This window comes from Danio rerio, chromosome 11, assembly GCF_052040795.2.
Source record: "Danio rerio strain M-AB ecotype USA chromosome 11, GRCz13ab, whole genome shotgun sequence".
Lineage (NCBI taxonomy): Eukaryota > Metazoa > Chordata > Actinopteri > Cypriniformes > Danionidae > Danio > Danio rerio.
The window spans coordinates 43,899,490-43,920,128 of record NC_141031.1 but is presented as its reverse complement, the minus strand read 5'-3'; the positions used below and the strand labels follow the sequence as shown (position 1 = coordinate 43,920,128).

General features: G+C 36.1%; 1 protein-coding gene and 1 long non-coding RNA gene across 10 annotated transcripts in view; one reads left to right on the top strand and one right to left on the bottom strand.

Annotated features, from left to right (window-relative positions):
* The window catches only part of tas1r3 (taste receptor, type 1, member 3), a 34,047-nt gene extending 14,353 nt beyond the window's left edge, over positions 1-19,694 (top strand). Inside the window, exons 2-11 of one of the 2 annotated variants that reach the window (XM_087272599.1) lie at positions 5,712-5,859; positions 5,931-6,131; positions 8,702-9,002; positions 9,283-9,639; positions 11,110-11,526; positions 13,483-13,686; positions 13,805-13,925; positions 15,097-15,467; positions 16,940-18,099; positions 18,155-19,694. In XM_087272599.1, coding sequence (XP_087128725.1) covers positions 5,846-5,859; positions 5,931-6,131; positions 8,702-9,002; positions 9,283-9,639; positions 11,110-11,526; positions 13,483-13,686; positions 13,805-13,925; positions 15,097-15,467; positions 16,940-17,506 — 2,553 coding nt within the window. In that variant the 5' untranslated portion in view covers positions 5,712-5,845 and the 3' untranslated portion in view covers positions 17,507-18,099; positions 18,155-19,694. 2 annotated transcript variants of the gene reach the window in all.
* Positions 1-20,639, bottom strand: part of LOC137496731 (uncharacterized) — a 149,779-nt gene that overhangs the window by 70,776 nt on the left and 58,364 nt on the right. For 4 of the 8 annotated variants that reach the window (XR_015503022.1, XR_015503023.1, XR_015503025.1 and 1 more), the window contains one exon: positions 15,326-15,472. This is a non-coding gene — a long non-coding RNA (uncharacterized LOC137496731). Of the gene's footprint in view, positions 1-5,476; positions 6,215-9,330; positions 9,542-15,325; positions 15,473-20,639 lie in introns of those variants that run through there. The other 4 variants (XR_015503026.1, XR_015503028.1, XR_015503027.1 and 1 more) reach the window with 3 other exon arrangements.

Here is a 20,639-nt window from a genome sequence, read left to right as displayed (position 1 = left end):
AATTAGGCCAATTTCTTTAAGCGATAGGTTACATAATTGTACAGAGCTGCCTACCTCACGCATGGGTTGGTAGAACTGGTTCAGACTTGTCCAGTGCACTATAACGGAGCTTTCCTGACATTATTTATGTCTGTCCTTTCTTTGTGTGGTATTGCTGTGTGTAAATTCAGTAAGTAACTGGGTTGAGCTAATTTCAGTTCTCAGTTCTTTCATGTTATCTAAAATATATTTATTTAACTTGTTTGTTAATTAAATCCCATTTTGTTTTTCAACCTATTATTTTTTATGCAACAGTCAAGTTGTATGTTAATTTGCTTTGCGAAGAAAAGAAAATAATTAATTTTTGGCATGCTGATTCAAGTGAAATCATGAATATAGGTCTATATAATGACCTAGCAATTTTGAAATTATTGATTTGTTTTTTTTGCTTTGAGCAGGCTAATCAGTTCATAAAAGCAGTGACGTTTTTCAAATAAAATCATTTGTTCGCTGTATAAAAATCAAACATTTTCAAATGTTTATATTTATTGGCTAATATATCGGTTATCGGCCTCCAAATCTGAAGTTATCTGCTATCAATATTGGCCAAAAAAAATCCATATCAGTGCATCCCTAATTGATTAAATACGTAGAGCACACTAAATACTAAAGAACAGTAAATTTCTTAAAAATAAGCAGGTACTAAGCTGGTAGATATAGAGGGAATTGGTGCTTAAACTAAAGTGTTGCCCTGCATGTTTATGTGCAACACTGTTTTAACAATTATATTTGCTTTACTGTATTGATATATTTGCAAAAATGTGTCGAGCAAGATATATGTTTTATTTATGTCTATTGTATATTCTACTTTATGGCTAATAATCACATTTGATGGCTATGTAAAGTACAAAAGTGTCTTTCCGAAAGCTGCCACAGACACTAGCTATTGCACCACTTATTTTGATGACAGTGTAATGGGCATGCAACAAAACTCATAAAACTCTAATTATAAGTGTGCTATAAGTCACCCAGCACAATTTCCACAGTTCAAGACAATATAACAATTGTACATGCCAAGATATTATGGTACGGATGTAGAAAAACAAAAACGTTTCAGCACCAGATTTAATAAATGAACTATAAACCTGAATGTTTAATGCAGCCTCAGAGCATAAAGCACACTGTAAATGTGCAGCTTTGTAATAACTCACTCCTACGCACACACTGGCTCATCCACACCTACGCATGGAGGAAGAGGGAAGGTGAAAGATCCACCTACGCACCTTCAAAACACACCGAGTGCACTCGAGTAAGGCTATTCAAACATGCGGCTTAGTCAGCAGATGGGCAGCACGCAACAAAAAACAATCCTGACATCCTCATCTGAACATCCAGGACAAAACTTGTTTTGTATCACTGCTCTAGGCAAAGATGTTTTATATATAATATATATGAGCAATATCACATGAGTAGGCCCCACTGGTGATGATATACAGGCATTTCGCACTGCTACGAGTGTGATATTGTGTTTATACAACAGTTTGACGACATAAATATTAAAAAGAAAATCAAACAGGAGAGTCTTTAAACTCTTTTGTATGAGGAACTACTTTCTTCCGCCATTCATTCACACCTGCAGCTGATGTCAGCAGAAACCGTTGCCAGTTCACAAAAGTCACAAAGAGCTAGTGTTTGAATGATTCTCTAGCGTAATGTCTAAAGCAGGGGTCACCAATCTGTGGTGTCCGGTGTCCCTGCAGGGTTTAGCTCCAACTTGCCTCAACACACCTGCCTGGATGTTTTAAGTATACCTAGTAAGACCTTGATTAGCTTGTTCAGGTGTGTTTGATTAGGGTTGGAGCTAAAATCTGCAAGACACCGGCCCTTAAGGAACAAGTTTGGTGACCACTGGTCTAAACTGATGACAAAACAGGTGATTTTGCTGACATTTTAAGATTATGCCATCAGTCTACAGAGATTTCCCAGTATTTTTCTTTTGCAATCAGGATTTCACAACAATTAACCCTGAAAAGCATGAGCAAAGCAACCCTACCAGTTTTTGTGGTATAAATACAGCACAACAAAATACAAAACAGAGAGATTGACTCACCTGATTTATAATGATTTGTTTAGCTGTAGTTTTAGCGGTAGTTTGAAACTTATCTTGAGAAAAGGCTGTTTTTCTCCCATAAGCACTTACTATGGTGTCTCTGTCTCCATCTTGTGGCAGAAAGTCAACCGTCACTGCTCAGACAGGCTGATGGCAGCCGATGCACTAAATCCGATGTTCCAAAATTATAAATACTTAAAAATAAGCACTATCCTTATAAATAAACTGCATAGTTGCAATCTTAACAACTACATTCTTGACTAAAAAAAGGAGCAGCACCAATATTTGTCAAAATAAAGTGTCCTCTGCTTGTTGCTATATGTGGGCGGAATAATACATAAGGGTGAAGAGGCTCTACTAGTGATGTTATTTGCAGAATATAGCACGTCTATCAGCCAATCAGATTCAAGAACCAGACAGAACTGTTGTATATGCATAAATACATATACTGTACACTATAGAAAATATCTGTTAATTTTCTTATTTTGTTTTTCACACGTGTTCTCTGTTTATCTATGATTGTGAATTGCATTATTTAACTCTACAGTTTAACAAAGTGACTTTTGATGACATTTTATAAATAATATAATGTTAAGAAAATAATATATAAAGAAATAAGCCTGCAGTTTATTACAAGGTTTTTGTACTGTAATATATACAACACCAACCCAGAAAATATCACTTCAAACTTTTACAAATATTAATAAAAATCACTTTTTTTTGCACTTTTCGAAGGTTAAATGTTGTCATGAAAGATCAAGGTTCCATAATGCAATTGAAAGGCAGAAATACATGGGGAAAAATAAAAACATGATCAAGAAATAAAGCAAACTGATAATTTCATGGACATTTTACAATGTACATTTATACTCCTATGATATAAAATGTCTTTATGAAACCAAATATAAAACAAGGCTATGTATACTTTGTTTATAAAAAAAACTATGAGAAGAGAGAAAGCAAAAGAAACGATCAAAGCTTCTGTGTCAGATCAAAAGCAGGATAGATCTGTGTGCTTTTATAGGTTGACGTCAAGATTTCCTGAAAGATTAAAACAATAATGCTTTCATTCTAATCCTCATATCTAATCTATACTTTTTTCTTCTTTTTTTGCACTACTGATAGTGGCATACAATGTTTGAGGTCAGTAGAACAAGCAAAAAACTAGAAATCATGCTTGTTTTATTTATAAACAATGGAAATGTCTCCATCCAGTGGATCTCTAAAAATGTTTCCAAGTTCACAGTGAATTAAAAGTCATTCATAATGCACTTGATGGCTGAAATCAGTCCTGCTCATGTATTTTACTGTGCTGGTAACAGAATAAGGTGTTCAACATCTGGATTCAGTCTATTTATCTGCAATAAACTGCAATGACATTTAAAACAATAAAGAGAAAGATAAAAAAAAGAACACAAACAAAAATCAAGACCAATGAAAATGTGAGATGAAAATGATTTGTGTCTGGCTTAAAATGTATGCAAAGCTCTTGTTAATGTGGCTGGGGTTCATTTTATCAACAGTCAAAATTTCATGCAAATATCTGACCGATAGATTTGACATTGTGCATCTGATGTTACATTTATGTAAATCCATTAAGCATTGTGCTTAAGGTAAAGTATAGAGTTGAAGTCAGAATTATTACCCCCCCGCCCCCTGAATTATTAGACCCCTGTTTTTTTTCCCCCTAATTTCTGTTTAACGGAGAAAAAAAAATTTCAGCACATTTTAAACATAATAGTTTTAATAACTCATTTCTAATAACTGATTTATTTTATCTTTGCCATGATGATATTAAATAATATTTGATCAGATATTTTTCAAGACACTTCTATACAGCTTAAAGGGACATTTAAAGGCTTAACTAGGTTAATTAGGTTAACTAGGCAGGTTAGGGTAATTAGGCAAGTTATTGTATGACGATGGTTTGTTCTGTAGACTATCAAAAAACATTAGCTTAAAGGGGCTAATAACTTTGTCCTTAAAAATAGTGTTTAAAAAATTAATAACTGCATTTATTCTAGTCTAAATAAAACAAATAAGACTTTCACCAGAAAAAATATTATTAGACATACTGTGAAAATTTCCTTGGCCTGTTAAACAATTTAGGAAATATTTAAAAAAGAAAAGTAAATTCTAAGGGGGGCTAATGATTCTGACTTCAACTGTACGTGTCTTAACTTCTGTATATTGCAAATATTCACTAACATCCTAATCAATTAAACATCTCTGATAATCATCCATTCATTAATTTTCCTGTGGCTTATTACCTTTATTCATCAGGGGTCACCACAGCGGAATGAATCGCCAACTTATCCAGCATGTGTTTTACACAGCGAATGCCCTTCCAGCTGCAACCCAGTACTGGGAAAAAATCTCTGATATATTTAACATAAATCTTACAATTTTTAATATGTATAAATTAAATCTTATATTATATTTTAAATTACTTTAGACAGTTTTATTTATGAAAAAATGCATAAAAAGATTCTATTTTTTACAGTGTGTGCCAAAGGTCTATATGTGCTCTAATGTTTATTTCATTATTATTTATGCATGTGACAAAACACTTGAGAAAGTGCTTTGAATCCAAGCCACAAACAAATTTTTCTAATTTCCACAATTTCCAAATGCATAATGCTGCCACATTTCCATTGTTTATTTAACATCGAAAAACAACAGTTTGGAAAATGCACAGTTTGATTAAAAATGTGTATTTTTAAGAGTTCACACTTAGCTGATGATTGATATTAAAGCTTGTTTGGCATGCTGTCACGGAGAGAGCCCTGAGCTCAGAATATCCTTGAGCCCGGGGCTCCCTCCCATTTGAAGGGCAAGAGGAGAGTTTCTCGAGAACTCCCCTTTTAGCGAACTACTGAGATATATCTCGCTAAGAGTTGCCTTAGGGGGATGTTATTTTGAAGTAGTCAATTCAGCTATGGTGTATGTCTTTGGACGGTGGGAGGAAACAGGAGAACCCGGGGAAAACCCACACGAAGAACACGCAAACTCTGCACAGAAACGCCAGTGTTCTTGCTGTGAGGCAACAGTGCTACCCACTGGGATACCGTGCTGCCCTATCAGAGAAGGGGAGGAGTAGGTGGAAAGGAGGATTCTTCAAGATGAAGATGACTGGAGTAAAAAGCTCTGGTAATTTATAGTGTGTCAGTATTCATCTGATTGGTGCAAATTTATGGAGCGATACCAGCTGTGTTCAATCATAAGCACATGATCCTCTCGAAATTAGTTTATAAATAAACCACACGTAAGTGCATATAAATATTTTTACTCAGTGCATAATAAGCTATTTAATCTTTTCTGGAAAGCAATCATTTAGTAGCTTTGCAAAAAAAAGCAGCACAAAATAAACTAAATAAACCAATGTAATTATTATGATTATTGTTTAATAATAATTAATTAACTGATTAAAATATAAGAAATCTAAAAAAGCCAAAAATTAACAAAAGAGCACACACAAGGTGGACACAGCTCTAGTTAACAGCCTCTTATACTTCAATACTGAATGTAATTTAAAACCAACTTCAACACTGAGGTGAAACCAAAACATTTTCATGTAAAGCCCGAATGAATCTTGATGTAGACCCCTAATTTACATGCGAAGCACAGGAAAGCTGATGGCAGGACAGTGGGGTGTGGCGTTTTACTCATGTACGTGTTGTTGGTTGACCATTTAACCATCATAATCACTGGCCACTGAGAGAATCTCATCACATCAAAACAAGAAGACCCTAAGAAATGCTTCTACTGAGGTCAGTGCGGCTATTTCACATTTTGCTTTAATTCACTTACATGTCATAGTGAAAAACTGTTTACCTTCTAGGATGAAGAACAAGTGGACTTTTCTGGTGCTCTGTGGCATTCTGGGGTCTGGACTCGGCGACAACCCATCATGGTTCAACAACATCACTACAAATTTTTTCAAATCTCCTGGAGATATTCTCATTGGAGGACTATTTCCCATCAACCAACTCACAAGTGAACTGAGCCAACGGGTGAAACCTGATGATCTTCAGTGTGACAGGTAAAATTGTGTATGACGCACTATAAAACAAACGCTCTCCTCTCCGTATGCACCAGAAAAAATCATATAAATTCTCCATATTTCTGGGAAAAAAAAAACATTGTGTCACTTGCTTACAGGATGTTTTTCCTCTCAGGAAAATTTGTCACTTGAGCTCAATTATTAAAACTTGCATGGTGGACGAGATTGAGACCATGGCAAACACATCACAAATTTCAGTCTATGCGGCAATGATTTGCCTCTAATTGCACATTTGCATTGACTTTGTATGTATTTTACGGGCACGAATAGTTAATTCAGCATTTGGTGTGAACCCAGCATTAGTGTGCTTCAGGTGAGTGGGCTTGACTGAACAACTGTAGGTCACACACTTTCTTCTCTCCATATGCACCAGACATTTTCTTATCAACTTTCCATTTTTCTGGAAAACATTGTGCTATTATTAAGCTAAGTTCACACCAAACTTAAAGCACTGTGTCACTTGCTTTAGTTTACTCACGGGATGTTTTTTCCTCTCTCAATTTGGAACTTGCACAGTGAGCGAGACTGAAAAAATTTTCATGGCAAACATCATCCATTTCACATCGTCCGGTCTATGCTGCAAAAATTCACCTCGATTTGCACATTTGCATTGACTTTGTATGTATTTTACTCCCATTAATACTTAATTCCGCATTTGGGATGAACCCAGCATTCCTGTCCTTCAGGGTACAAAACAACTGGAAACACACTGATTCTCTCCTCTCCATGTGCACTAGAAACTTTCTTTTAAACGCCTCATGCTTCCAGTAAACATTGTGCAATTGTTAAGCTGGGTTTACACCAAACTTGAAGCATCATGTTACTTGCTCTAGTTTACTCTCGGGATGTTTTTCAATGATTAGAACTTGTGCGGTAGAAGAAATTGAGGCAAATAATGCACATTAAGGGCAAATGCATCATGTATTTGGCATTATTCGTGCTATGTACCAGACACTTTCTTATCAACACTCCATTTTTCTGAGTGGGCTTGACAAACCACATGTAGGACACACTCTACTTTCAGAGGGAGGGAAAATACTATTAAAAATATATTAATTCAATCATTAGTTTAAAAACTAAACTAACCTAGACTTGCACTCATCTGTCCAACTGCTCGTTGGCCCAAATTTTTTAATCAGCCAACCATATGGCAGCAACTCAATGCATTTAGCTATGTAGACATGGTCAAGACGATCTGCTGCAGTTCAAATCGAGCATCAGAATGGGGGAAAAAAGGTGATTTAAGTCAGTGTTTCTCAACCACATTCCTCTGCACATTTTCTGTGTCTCATTAACCAAACACACCTAATTCAGATCATCAGCTCCTCTGACAGACAAAGGAGACATTCAAAACATGCAGTGTTGGTGGTCCTCCAGGAAATTGGTTGAGAAACACTGATTTAAGTGACTTAGAACATGGCATGTTTGTTGTCAGACGGGCTAGTCTGAGTATTTCGGAAACAGCTGATCTACTGGGATTTTCACGCATGACCATCTCTAGGGATTACAGAGAATGGTCTGAAAAAAAGAAAATATCCAATGAGCGGCAGTTCTGTGGGCCTTGCTGATGCCAGAGGTCAGAGGAGAATGGCCAGACTGGTTCCAGCGGATAGAAAGGGAAAAGTAACTCAAATAAGCATTCGTTACAACCGAGGTCTGCAGAAGAGCATCTCTGAATGCACTCCTATCAGCTAAGAATAGGACACTGAGGCTAAATTCCCACAGGCTCACGAAAATTGGACAATAGAAGATTGGAGAAATGTTTCCTGGTCTGATGAGTCTCGATTTCTGTTGCGCCACTCAGATGGTAGACGTCAACAACATGAAAGTTTGGATCCTTCCTGCCTTGTATCAATGATTCAGGCTATTAATGGTAGTGTAATGATGTAAGGGATATTTTCTTGGCACACTTCGGGCCTATTAATACCAATCGAGCATCATGTCAACATCACAGACTTGTTGGTCAAAACCACAGTATTGTTGCTCACCATGTCCATCTCTTTATGAGCATAGTGTACCGCTCTTCTGATGGCTGCTTCCAGCAGGATAACGCACCATGTTATAAAGCGTCAATCATCTCAGGCTAGTTTCTTGAACATGACAATGAATCCACTGTACTTAAATGGCCTCCACAAGAGTTCAATCCAAAAGAGCACCTTTGCAATGTGGTGGAACGGGAGATTCGCATCAAGGATGTTCTGCCAACAAATCTGCAGCAACTCTGTGATGCTATCATGTCAATATGGAGCAAAATCTCTGAGGAACATTTCCAGTGCCTTGTTAAATCTGTGCCACGAAAGATTAAGGCAGTTCTGAAGGCAAAATAAGGGATCCAACCCGGTACTAGTAAGCTGTACCTAATAAACTGGCCAGTGAGTGTATACTGCTGCTCTCCGGTGATTTGAAGTGCTTCTTTCATCCTCACTTATAAGTCACTCTGTATAAAAGTATCTGCTAAACGAGTAGACATAAATGTAAAGGACACCAAACACTGAATCTAAAAACGCTTTGCACCCTAAAAATCATCTCTATTGCTTCTGTTTTGGCAGCATAAGCACATATGGTCTGTCTCTTTCGCTGGTGATGAAGTTCACTGTGGACGAGATCAACTCTAAAAAGGATATTCTCCCAGGGATCACTCTTGGATTTGAGAGCTATGACACCTGCATGCAGCCAGCCGTTATCATGAAGCCCGTCCTGCAGCTTCTCACACAGGAATCAACAGATGAACTGGACATTTATTGTAACTACACAAACTACAAGCCTCGGGTTATGGCTATCATAGGTCCAGACAGCTCAGACGTGGTCCCAGATGCTGGCAAGCTGATTGGTTTTTTCTTGATGCCAATGGTGAGAATATGAAAGATTTGTAACCCTTTGTCGGGTAATGAAACTTAAAGTTGAAGGCAAAATTATTAGCCCTCCTGTGAAATTGTCGTTCTTTCTCAAATAGTGATTTTTAACAGTGCAATTACATTTTCACAGCATTTCTAATAATTTAGCCTTCTAAAGATTTGAAACCACATAAGGGTGAGTAAATGATGTGTAATGTTCTTTATAGGGTGAACTTCCCCTTTAAATGGCTATGCTCTAATGGTTTTTCAATTGTTCTCTATTCACTCATTCTCAGATTAGTTACGGTGCCACCAGCGATGAGTTCAGTAACAAACAGACCTACCCGTCTTTCATGCGAACCGTCGCCAGCGATCAGTGGCAGGTTGTGGCCATGATACAGCTGCTGAAACAGTTTGGGTGGAACTGGGTGTCAGTAATAGGTAGTGACGAAGAATACGGCCAGATGGGTCAGCAGCAGTTCTCCAGCATGGCCAATGATGAGTCCATCTGCGTGGCCTATCAGGGTTTAATTCCCGTATACAGTGATCCAGGACCTACAATACAAGATATGCTGAATCGGATCGTGGATGCTAAAGTTGGAGTGGTGGTGGTCTTCTCTATTCCCATCCCAGCTAAAGCCTTCTTTAAAGAGGTGAAAAAAAACTTTTCAAATTATGAGAAAAATATGACTTTTTGATTGAGTTTGACTTGCTAGAGTAATTGTCGATTCATTCTGCTGTGACTACGCCTGGTGAATCAGGGATTAAGTCAATGAAAAAGTGAGTGAGGTTTAATTTTTGGGTGAACTACCCCTTTTAAGCAGAGGTCCTCAACTTCAATGGCCTCGAGGGCCAAATGCAACCCAGGCTCATTCTGAAAACGTAGTCCCGTGGACGTTTCTGGAGACCGCGAAATACGTCCCGGGAGGTACATATGGCTGCATTTCAATTTTTGTAAGTGAACGCTACGGGGCGGTATGACGCCGTTCCCTTTCGCGCTTACCGACTGACCGCTTACCTCCATGTGGAGGGCTTTCCCGCTGCAATCAGTTTTTCCAGTCAGCTCATCGTGTGCATCGGCTGACTTAAGATGCAGAGAGGAGGAGTTGACCACAGCGAGCGGGCTCGAGGCCGGGGAAGAGCGGTTCCAGGAATCAGGTAAGACAAAAACAGAATCCAAAAAATAAAGTGAACGAGTTCATAACGGGGTGAGAACGTGGTGAAATCTGAAAACCTGGTGAAAAAAAAACAGACGAGGGCTTTTCTTTTTCTAGACGGCTTTTCTAAATTGTTGCTCGGGTTTAGGGAAGTGAGCGGGCGGGCGGATCAATCGGTAAAACTGGTTGGGTTCAGGGAAGGAGGAGGGTGGGTCAGCCGATTGGCCGGTCGCGTAGTCAATCATTCGGTCAGTCAGACAGCGGCCTCTGGTGGGTTGATGCCAGAACAGCGCAGGTGCGACTGGCACTCGCCAGAGACGTTCGAGATACAAAAAAGCAAACACAGTGGCCTCTCGCGGATTCGTGAAAACAAAAACTTCGCAAATACGTACCTCCTGGGGCGTACTTCGCGGTCTCCACACTGCAAAAAATGCTTTTCTTACTTAGATTTATTGTCTTGTTTCTAGTCCAAATATCTAAAAATTCTCAAATCAAGAAGAATATTCTAGACAAGCAAAACATATTGTCTTGTTTTAAGAAATAAAATGCCAATATTAAGTGAGTTTTTCCTTAAATCAAGCAAAATAATCTGCCAATGGGGTAAGCAAAATAATCTTACATCAAACGACAAAACAAGATTATTTTGCTTACCCCATTGGCAGATTATTTTGCTTGATTTAAGGAAAAACTCACTTAATATTGGCATTTTATTTCTCAAAACAAGACAATATGTTTTGCTTGTCTAGAAAATGCTTCTTGATATAAGAAATTTTAGATATTTAGACTAGAAACAAGACAAAAAATCTAAGCAAGAAAAGCATTTTTTGCAGTGCAGAAACGTCCACTGGACTACGTTTTCAGAATGAGACTGGGTTGCCCAAATATCAACCTCATGAGATACAGGCGGCCAGGCTACAGGTTTTGGTGTACAGTATGATAATGCTCTTTTCACCACTATCCGATCAGGTAATCAAAAGAAACATTACAGCTGTTTGGGTGGCGAGCACAGCATGGAGTCTGAATGATGGTGTATCCACCCTGCCTGGCATCACTTCAATAGGCACCGTGCTGGCGTTTGCAGACATCACCAGACCTCTTGACCTCTTTACTCCCTACATCCGTGAGCTTTTCACCAAAATAGAGGGGATGGCGATCCCACAACAGCTAGATGCAGACATCTCGCCTCTGGACAACCCATGCCCAAGATGCAGCTATGTGAGCCAAGCCAACGTGAGCATGGTAGAGGTAGACCTAGTGCAGCGCTCAGCTTTCAGTGTCTATGCTGCCGTCTACTGTGCCGCATATGCTCTGCATGACTTGCTTGGATGCAATGCAACCAGCTGCACTCGAAATCCTAAAAGAGACAATGTCTATCCATGGCAGGTAATCACACAAATGCATTTCTTTCCTTAAATTTGTTTGTTTAGCCTTATGGAAATCTGATATTTGGCCATAAATGACTTTGTATTAAAAATTAAAGCTAACATATTGAATATAGCTGTCGCCTCACAGCAAGAAGGTCGCTGGTTCGAGCCTCGGCTGGCTCAGTTGACGTTTCTGAGTTTGCATGTTCTCCCTGCATTTGCGTTGGTTTCCTTCGGGTGCTCTTGTTTCCCCCAAAGTCTAAAGACATGCAGTACAGGTGAATTAGGCAGGCTAAACTGTCTGTAGTGTATGAGTGTTAATGAGTGTGTATGGATTTTTCCCAAAGCGGCTGGAAGAGCATCCGCTGTGTAAAACATGTGCTGGATAAATTGGGGGTTCATTCCGCTGTGGCGCCCCGGATAAATAAAGGGAATAAGCCGAAAAGAAAATGAGTGAATGAATGATTGAATGAATATTGAATATACAGTTAAAGTCAAAATTATTAGCCCTAACTCTTAGTTCTGATATCGGAAAAGATTTCAGTTCTTATATGTCCTCTGCTAAACTCGTAAACAAACAATTGTGATCGGTTCATGAGATCGTCCCAATTAGCAAGTACAGATCGAGTCCTGAAATGTGATTATCCACCAATACTGATCCCTGGGCAATTAATCGGAGCATCCCTAGTACATAATATTTGACTAGATATTTTAGACACTAGTACTCAGCTTAAAGTGACATTTCGAGGCTAAACAAAGTTAATTTATCGTTAGGGTAATTAGGCAAATCATTGTATAACAGTGGTTTGTTCAGTAGACAATCAAAAAAATATATATTGCTGAAGGGGGCTATTAATATTGACCTTAAAATGGTGCTTAAAAATTAAAAACTGCTTTATTCTAGCTGAAATAAAACAAATAAGACTTTCTCCAGAAGAAAAAATATTGTAGGAAATAATGTGAAAAATTCCTTGCTTTGTTAAACATCATTTTGGAAATAATAGAAAAAGAAAAAACTAATACAAAGGAGGGCGAATTATTTTGACCTTAACTGGACATGTACATGTTTGTGATTCCAATGGTTGAAAACATATAATTTTAATTTAACTTGTTGTTGCATATATGACATATATTTAATATTTTATATGTGAAATCCAAACATGTGCATGTACATAAAAAATATTGTAGATGTAATCTGCGTGCACTGTAAAAAAAATCTTGTGCTATCTACTTTAAAAAAATAATGGTAAAATTATTACATGCATTCTTTTTAAATATTTTTCATGATTTTTTGAGCACAAAACTAACTAAATAAATAAATAAATAAATAATGTAAACATAGCAAAACAATAAGATGATTCAAATATATTTATATGATTTTAAATATTTAATTTGCAATGCCATTGTTGAGCAGATGTCTCAATCAAAATCACATAATTAAATTAATTAATTATCCTAATTAATTAAAATAAACATTCTTTCCTCAAATTTATTAGCTTAATTAGTTCCTCAAATCAAATTATTGCCCCAGTTTGCTTAAAATAAGAATTAAAATGTGTCTCTTAATTTTATGAGTGTAATGTTCTCAATATTATATAATAGATGCAAAATAAATAAATACTTTAAAAAAAAAAACATGCACATTATTTTAATGATCACATTTTTACAAACTTCGAGTATCTTTTTTTCTTATATTGCCATATATCAGATTTCTAAGGTATAGATTACAACACAGTTGTCAAACTTCTGGAGTTCCTGGAGGGCCGCAGTTCTGCACATTTTAGTTCCAACCCTAATTAAACACACCTTAACAAACTAATTAAGTCCCTCGGGCTTGTTTGAAACCTACAGGTAAGTGTGTTGAAGCAGGGTTGGAACTAAACTGTGCAGGGCTGGACAGGAACTAAGTTTGACACCCCTGGATAACAAGATCGACTGTACTAACACTGCAGTACATGATCTTTATTTCCTACAGCTGTTGCGGAAACTCCAAAAACTGTCTTTAGACCTTGAGGGGGTCAATATTCAGTTTGATGATGAGGGCAATCCAAACTTTGGCTACGATTTTATGCAGTGGATCTTCAATGACACCACCGTGACCTTTGATGTAATTGGATACTTTTATCAGAACCTTACCATTGAAAGCAATGCTATAAAATGGCACACAAAAAACGGAGAGGTACGCTAAAATCTAAAGCACCAATTTCCCCTGAGATGCTTGTATTTTAATTTTAAATGCTCAATATTAGTTTGGTTTACTATCAGGCAATCGTTTTGACAAATGGTCTCCGTAACAGGTGCCAATGTCCACCTGCTCCTCAGACTGTGGGATAGGACAGGTGCGCAGAGTCAAAGGTTTCCATTCCTGCTGTTTTGACTGTATTGACTGCTTGGAGGGAACATTCCTAAACAACACAGGTGAGCAGCTAACAGAGCCAGAAATTAGCCTTCCATTATGATTTAAAATTGGTCAGTGGACTCTTTTCACAAGACTGTTATGACACGTTTAACTGTCATCATGCATCTTAAATCTAATTAATTAAGACACTTAATAACATAATAGAAATTGAGTATACAAAAAATACAGTGGGGTGAGTTTGGACATTGCACAGTAATCATTAAGTAAATGCACAGCTAAACAATATGCTAATTGTGGCCATAATGTTAATAATGTCTAATATTAAGTTAACATTATCCCAAGTCGTCACAAATGAAACAATGCATGGGAAATGGCTTTGGTCGGCGTTTAAGTTGCAGTGTATTATGCAACAGCTAATGTAAACAAACTAATATTTTAATTGCTAATAAATCAATTTATGAATGAGTCTGCATCAATTACATTAAAGAGAATCACTTTATTCACAGTAAAATACACTACCTACTTTAGGTCAATATTAACTGAGCTACAGCCGCACATCTGACTCGTTTGTGTAGAAAGTAGGCGAGATGAACTGGGAAAGCAGGCAGTGGGCCAAACCATTGTGAGGAAGGGGAGGGGGAACTCAACTGTTTCTAAATGCATTTGTTGCATTTTTTTCTACTAAGACAATTATTTTAGGTATATATACATATATTTTTCACAATAGAGAATGTGATTTTTTTTAAAAAGACCGGAAATGCAAGGTCGTGCGGCAAGTTTTGCAGTTCGCTGCATTGGAAAGTTCAAGCTTGGTGAAATCTGACCTGTGAAATCGCATCACATGATTGTGTAAGACCAATCGAATTTGATAAAAACATGACCTCTCTGTACATAAATTTAAAACATGGACCAATCACTCGCTTTTTTAAATGTCTAATCATCTTCTTTAATCCCGCCCATATTCGCCAATAAACTCCAGTGTGACCGCAGCATCCCTCACAAAGCTGTAATTAAAAACAAACCGATATCAGCTATTTTTTAAAGGGGGAGGAGCTACTATAAGACCCTTTTTGTTTTTCAGTAAAGATTATGTCAAGATGGAATAAAATAATGCACGTTTCACAGCACTTCACAGGACCATTAAGCCAATTTTTCAGTCTAATGAAAAAATAATCTAAGGTCTTTACTATATGATGCTAACTAAACTTTATCTGCCTTTCCCTTTGGAAGATGACATTCAGTGTAAATCATGTCCCAATGGTCAGTGGTCAACTCTAAGAAGCACAAGCTGTGTCTATCCCATCTACACCTACCTGGACTGGACCAACTATGAGTCAATCGGAGTCATTCTGGGAGGAATTGTAGTGCTTGCATCACATGTATGGGTGGGGGCTCTGTTTTTCAAGCACAGAGGAACTCCACTGGTGAAAACTGCAGGTGGATCGCTGTGTGGCCTTACCTTGCTGAGCCTTGCTGGAGGATGTATGAGTCTGGTGCTGTTCCTGGGTCAGCCGGGAGACACCGTCTGCCGCCTGCAGGAGCCACTTAATGCCTTTTTTCCCACCGTGGCCCTCTCAGTCATTCTGTCCAGTTCCCTTCAGGTAATCTAAAAAAAATGTAGAAGAAAAATTAAATGCATGTTAAAATAAAGGTAAAAGTTGTTTAAATATATGAAATTATTTATTTTTATAGTTTTATAATATAGTAATTGTAGTTGAAAAGAAAATGAATGAATGAATGAATGAATGAATGAATGAATGAATGAATAAATGAATGAATATAAGTTATTTGTTTGATAGTTTTGGGAAATTATAGCTGAATAATTAAAATAAAAATACTGAGATTCAAAATAGGGATGAAATGAACTGATTAAAATCAATATCACAATATGTGTTTTATGCAATAGTTAAACTGTGAACAATGCAATTTAATTTAATTATTTATTTATTACTGGTTTGTATTTTGCTGGCAAGCCACAAAAAGTCTTAATATTTTTTTAAATATATCATTTTTTTAGTAAATATTAGTATTGTAAACATATATTGTATATAACAAACTTATATTCATATTGTTAAAACTTTATGTTTTATTAAATACTTTAATTTATTTACAACGTTAGCAGTATTGCAAGATATCTTTTTTTATTAATAATAATCACCATAAATCATTTTTTTGTCAAAAAGCAGTGGAAATGTTGCCAAATAAATCTTTTAAAACTTTATGGTTACTAAAAGAGGTTTGATCTGGTTCTTAAAATGTCATGTTCTATGTTTAACATTAAAAAAATACTATTATTATATTAATATTTTTAAATATTAATATCTAGAATATACAAAATAATTTATTAATTTTAATGTTGATGTATTTGTTAAATATTAGATTATTTAATTATTAATGTATTTTTTTAAATATATATACTTAGTTTTTCTATACAGATGTAATTGCTTTCTAGACATAAATTGTCTCTGAAAGAAAATTGCAATCTCATTTTTTCCCCAATATTGAGCAGCATTAATTTAATGCTGGCTAACAATAAAAAAAATCTGCCTAATGTGAGTCTCTACTTGAAGTTCATTGTAAAATCTGTAAAACATATCAGTCAATTACCAGTTTATTTTGTGATTTACAAGTGTTCTCTGTGTATTTACGGTTGTGAATTGCATTATGGGAGGTTGAATTCTGCGCTGTCGACTGTTGATGTTAAAAATTTAACTCTACAGTTTAACAAAGGGACTTTTATTGACATTTTAGTAGTTTAAAATAATAAAATGTATAAGAAATCAAGATCCTAAAATGTAATTCAGCAGCATAAATACAAAATAACAAATGAACAAATAAAACAATGAAAAATAAAAACATGAATCATAAAATACATATAATAAAAACTAGAAAGTTTCACAAATAAAACAATAACAATCATAAATCAGTTCAGTAGCTCAGTGTAAAATGTTCAGTAGTGAAATCTGCAGCCTTAAATAAAGCCAAATAGAAGCCCTGTACTATTAAAACAAAAGAGTGAGTGATTTTTATTTCACAAATATTCTTCTATTTAATGCTTTATTTTACTTTACAGATTGTGTGTGTCACAGAGTTTCCTGAACAGTCTTCCGAACACCTAGAAAACCTACGAGGACGAGGAAGCTGGTTTGTGATTCTGGGATGTTGCGGGCTGCAAGCGGGACTATGCGGCTGGTATGGCCTAGAAGGTCCCTCCCTGACCCAATACGTCGCCAGTTTGGATGTGACTTATGTGAAAACTTTTCTACGCTGCCCAGTGGAGCCAATGTTAAACTTCGGCCTGATGCTCGGTTTTAATGTCATCCTGGCTCTGATGTCATTCATGTCCACCTTCATGGCTCTAAAGCCACCTGGACAGTACAACTTAGCCAGAGACATCACCATCTCCACCTTGAGTTACTGCGTCATGTGGGTGATGTTCATCCCCATTTACACCAGTCTAGATGATAAAAATAAGTCCCTTGCTCAAGTAGGAGTTAGTTTACTCAGTAATATGGGGTTGGTTGCGGCCTACTTCTTCCCTAAATGCCACCTGCTGGTCAAACAACCAGAACTCAACACAGATGATCACTTTCGTACATTTTTGGAAGGCGTCCCACCGACACCACCTGAAGAAAGCTAATTATAATTGCTAGGTAATTAATATTATTACTATTAGGCTTTATGAAATACTTGGTTAACATTGGTTATATTATGTGGTCAAATATTTTTAATTAATCCTAAAATATATAATTGAGCATTGTGACAGGAAATTTCCTACATATCAGGTTTTAAGAATCGTGCAGATTAGTGTTTGATTTTTTTTGGTTAGCAGTCACTGTATAATAACAGTATGTTTCTCTAGATTTACAATTTATAGTACATTATTATGTTATATTACATATTATCAGGGCTTGACATTAACTTTTTTGATCACCAGCCACTGTTGCTAGTAGTTTTCCAACATTACTAGCCACTCGCCTTCACTAGCCACAATTTTCTTGTTGGGAAAATATATTTTATATGCATAATTATGACTTTGACATGCTAAAATAACTTGATTTAGACTTTGTGTTATGTTCACATGCCTCTTCATTCACTTCACCTTTCGTGTGTCGTGTATGAGCAAATGGTTCATGGTTTCATAGTGTCTTAATTTTTATTTCACACGACTTTTCAGAGCTCAAAATGAAGAATATACCAAATTTATCTCTGACCACACCAAACATAAATAAAGTTTAAAAAAAAAATTATTAAAATAAATATAAAAAATAATATAATATAAAATAAGATAAAAAATAAAATTAATTATTTCTTAGCCACAAGTTTTAAATGTGTCAAAGCTGTATACAATACTCTTTATTTAACAAAACATTCCTTAAAAAAATACCCCCCCGAAAAAAAAAAAAAAAAACAATTGGCATTTAATAAATAATTATTGTCTTGTATCTAAAATATGCACAGTAATCTGTTCTGGCTAAAGGTCCCAGATTACCACGTAAATGGGGAGTTAATCTCTCATTAAAGCAATGTTATTGTAAAAAAAATATAATTAAACCATATTAAAGCAAAAGAAAGCAGGTGAAAAGCCGTGTGCGATAAGAAAAGGATGATCACACACACACGGTTAACGTTAGGCCAATTAATAATCTGTTCAAAGAATTCCTGGTTAAAGCGAAAGCAACCGTTGATGCTTACATAAAGACAAATCTGGAGCTCTAGAATTCAGCAAGACTGTGGGTGCATGATCATAACTTTTTGTCTAATATTTAAGAGAAACGATCACATCAGTTGCGTTTCTAGGCACAGTTGCTTCACGCAAGGAAATGGGAGCGCGTCAGCTGTTATCATCCTCTCATTCAGTAATCACCTGCTTTCTATTGCTTGTGTAAACACAATCATTTTTGTGTCAGTTCGGCTGCTTCTCGATTCTAGGATCACATTTGCACGCATATTGGGCCATCCTTATTGTCAAATCCTGCTTTTAAGAAAACTTTACAAATTATTTTCAACCAGCCAAAGTGGCAAGTGACAGTGGCTGTCTAATCCAACACAGCTGAAATCTACCCGCATTTGGAGGGTGCTAATGTAAAGCCCTGCATATTATATTGTACATTATATGTGTTTGAGAAAAATTATTTTTGTTTGGTTCTGCAAACTATTGATGACATTTGCATTTACTATAAATATTGCCATTTAGAGCATAACCTGACAATTGGTCAAAATAACAAATAAGACATGTTTTCAGAAATGTTTATGAATTTTTAGATACCAATGTTTTAACCCTTATGCACTTTTGGGGATGTTTTCATCTACTCTGGGGTGATTTTGTGTGTTAATTTGGCCATAATTTTTAAGTGTATTAGATAGCAGAATGATTTTTGCTGACAAATCTTTCATCCAGCATATGTTTTACGCAGCGGATGCCCTTCCAGCTGCAACCCAACACTGGGATACATCCACACACTATTGCATTCATACACATACACTACAGCTAATTTAGCTTATTCAATTCACCTATACCACATGTCTTTGGACTCTGAGGGAACCAGGAGCAACCGGAGGAAACCCACGCCAACATAGGGAAAACATGCAAACTCCCCACAGAAATGCTAACTGACCGTGCTGGGGCTCGAACCAGCGACCTTCTTGCTGTGAGGCAATCGTGCTACCCACTGTGCCACCCGACAAATCTTATTTTGACACATATTTTGAGAAAATGCTTTGAAATGTTTAAAGAACTCAAAGCTACACTCTGGGCAAATGCACTACCCTTTTGTTATGTTCGGGATGAAAACACTTCCACTGAATTAAACCGCTGTAAAAATGCATCAGATTGATATTTGTTTCTTTTTTGTTTTTGCATAAATTTGTTAATCAACCTCAGTCCTGATTGAAACTATTAAATTGCTTAGAAAATTACAGGATTTTAACTCCTTAATTGCCAAGTTCACAAATGATGTGACTGATTTTAGTTAAAAAAAACACACATAATGATGTATTTTCAATATAAAAAGTATATATAAAAAGTAAATTTTATTCTTTTCTTCCAAATTTACTGTTAGTGGCTGTTTTTCAGACACATCAAGGTAAGTGCGCAAAGGTCACTCTCACACACTCACAGAAAAACATACACACACTTTAATTAGCTGTTATACTTCATCTAAAATCCAGAAACTAAGATTATTTTTGCACAAGCATATTTAAAGTATTAATTGTTCCAAATAATGATCAACAGTAAAAATGACAAGCTTTACTTCTTCCCAACAGGGAAAACCACCAGCAATGCATGATTATATGCATGATTATATGGTGTCATGGTTTTGCAATCAAAAAAATGTGCTTATAATGGAAGGCTAATAATTTTGCCCGTAAAATGGCTTTTGAAAAATTAAAAACTGCTTTTATTCTAGCCGAAATAAAACAAGTAAGACTTTCTCCAGAAGAAAAAATATTATCAGACATACTGTGAAAATGTACTTGCTCTGTTAAACATTTATTTTTTACAGTCATTGGTTAAACATCATTTGACAAAAGAGAACATTTTTCTTTTCAAATCTTTTTTTTTTCTGAGTTAATCATAGGATGTAACAGTAGAATAGTGCACAAGGGTTCATTTCAAAAACATTTTGTGGAATAGCCCTGCTTATTTTGACCAATTGTCATTTTCTGGGGAGGAAATGAAATGAAATGAATATTCTCAGAGCTTTAGCATTTTTAATAATTGTCAACACAAATTGTTAATTTTTGTTTTCTTCATGAATACGGGTACTTTA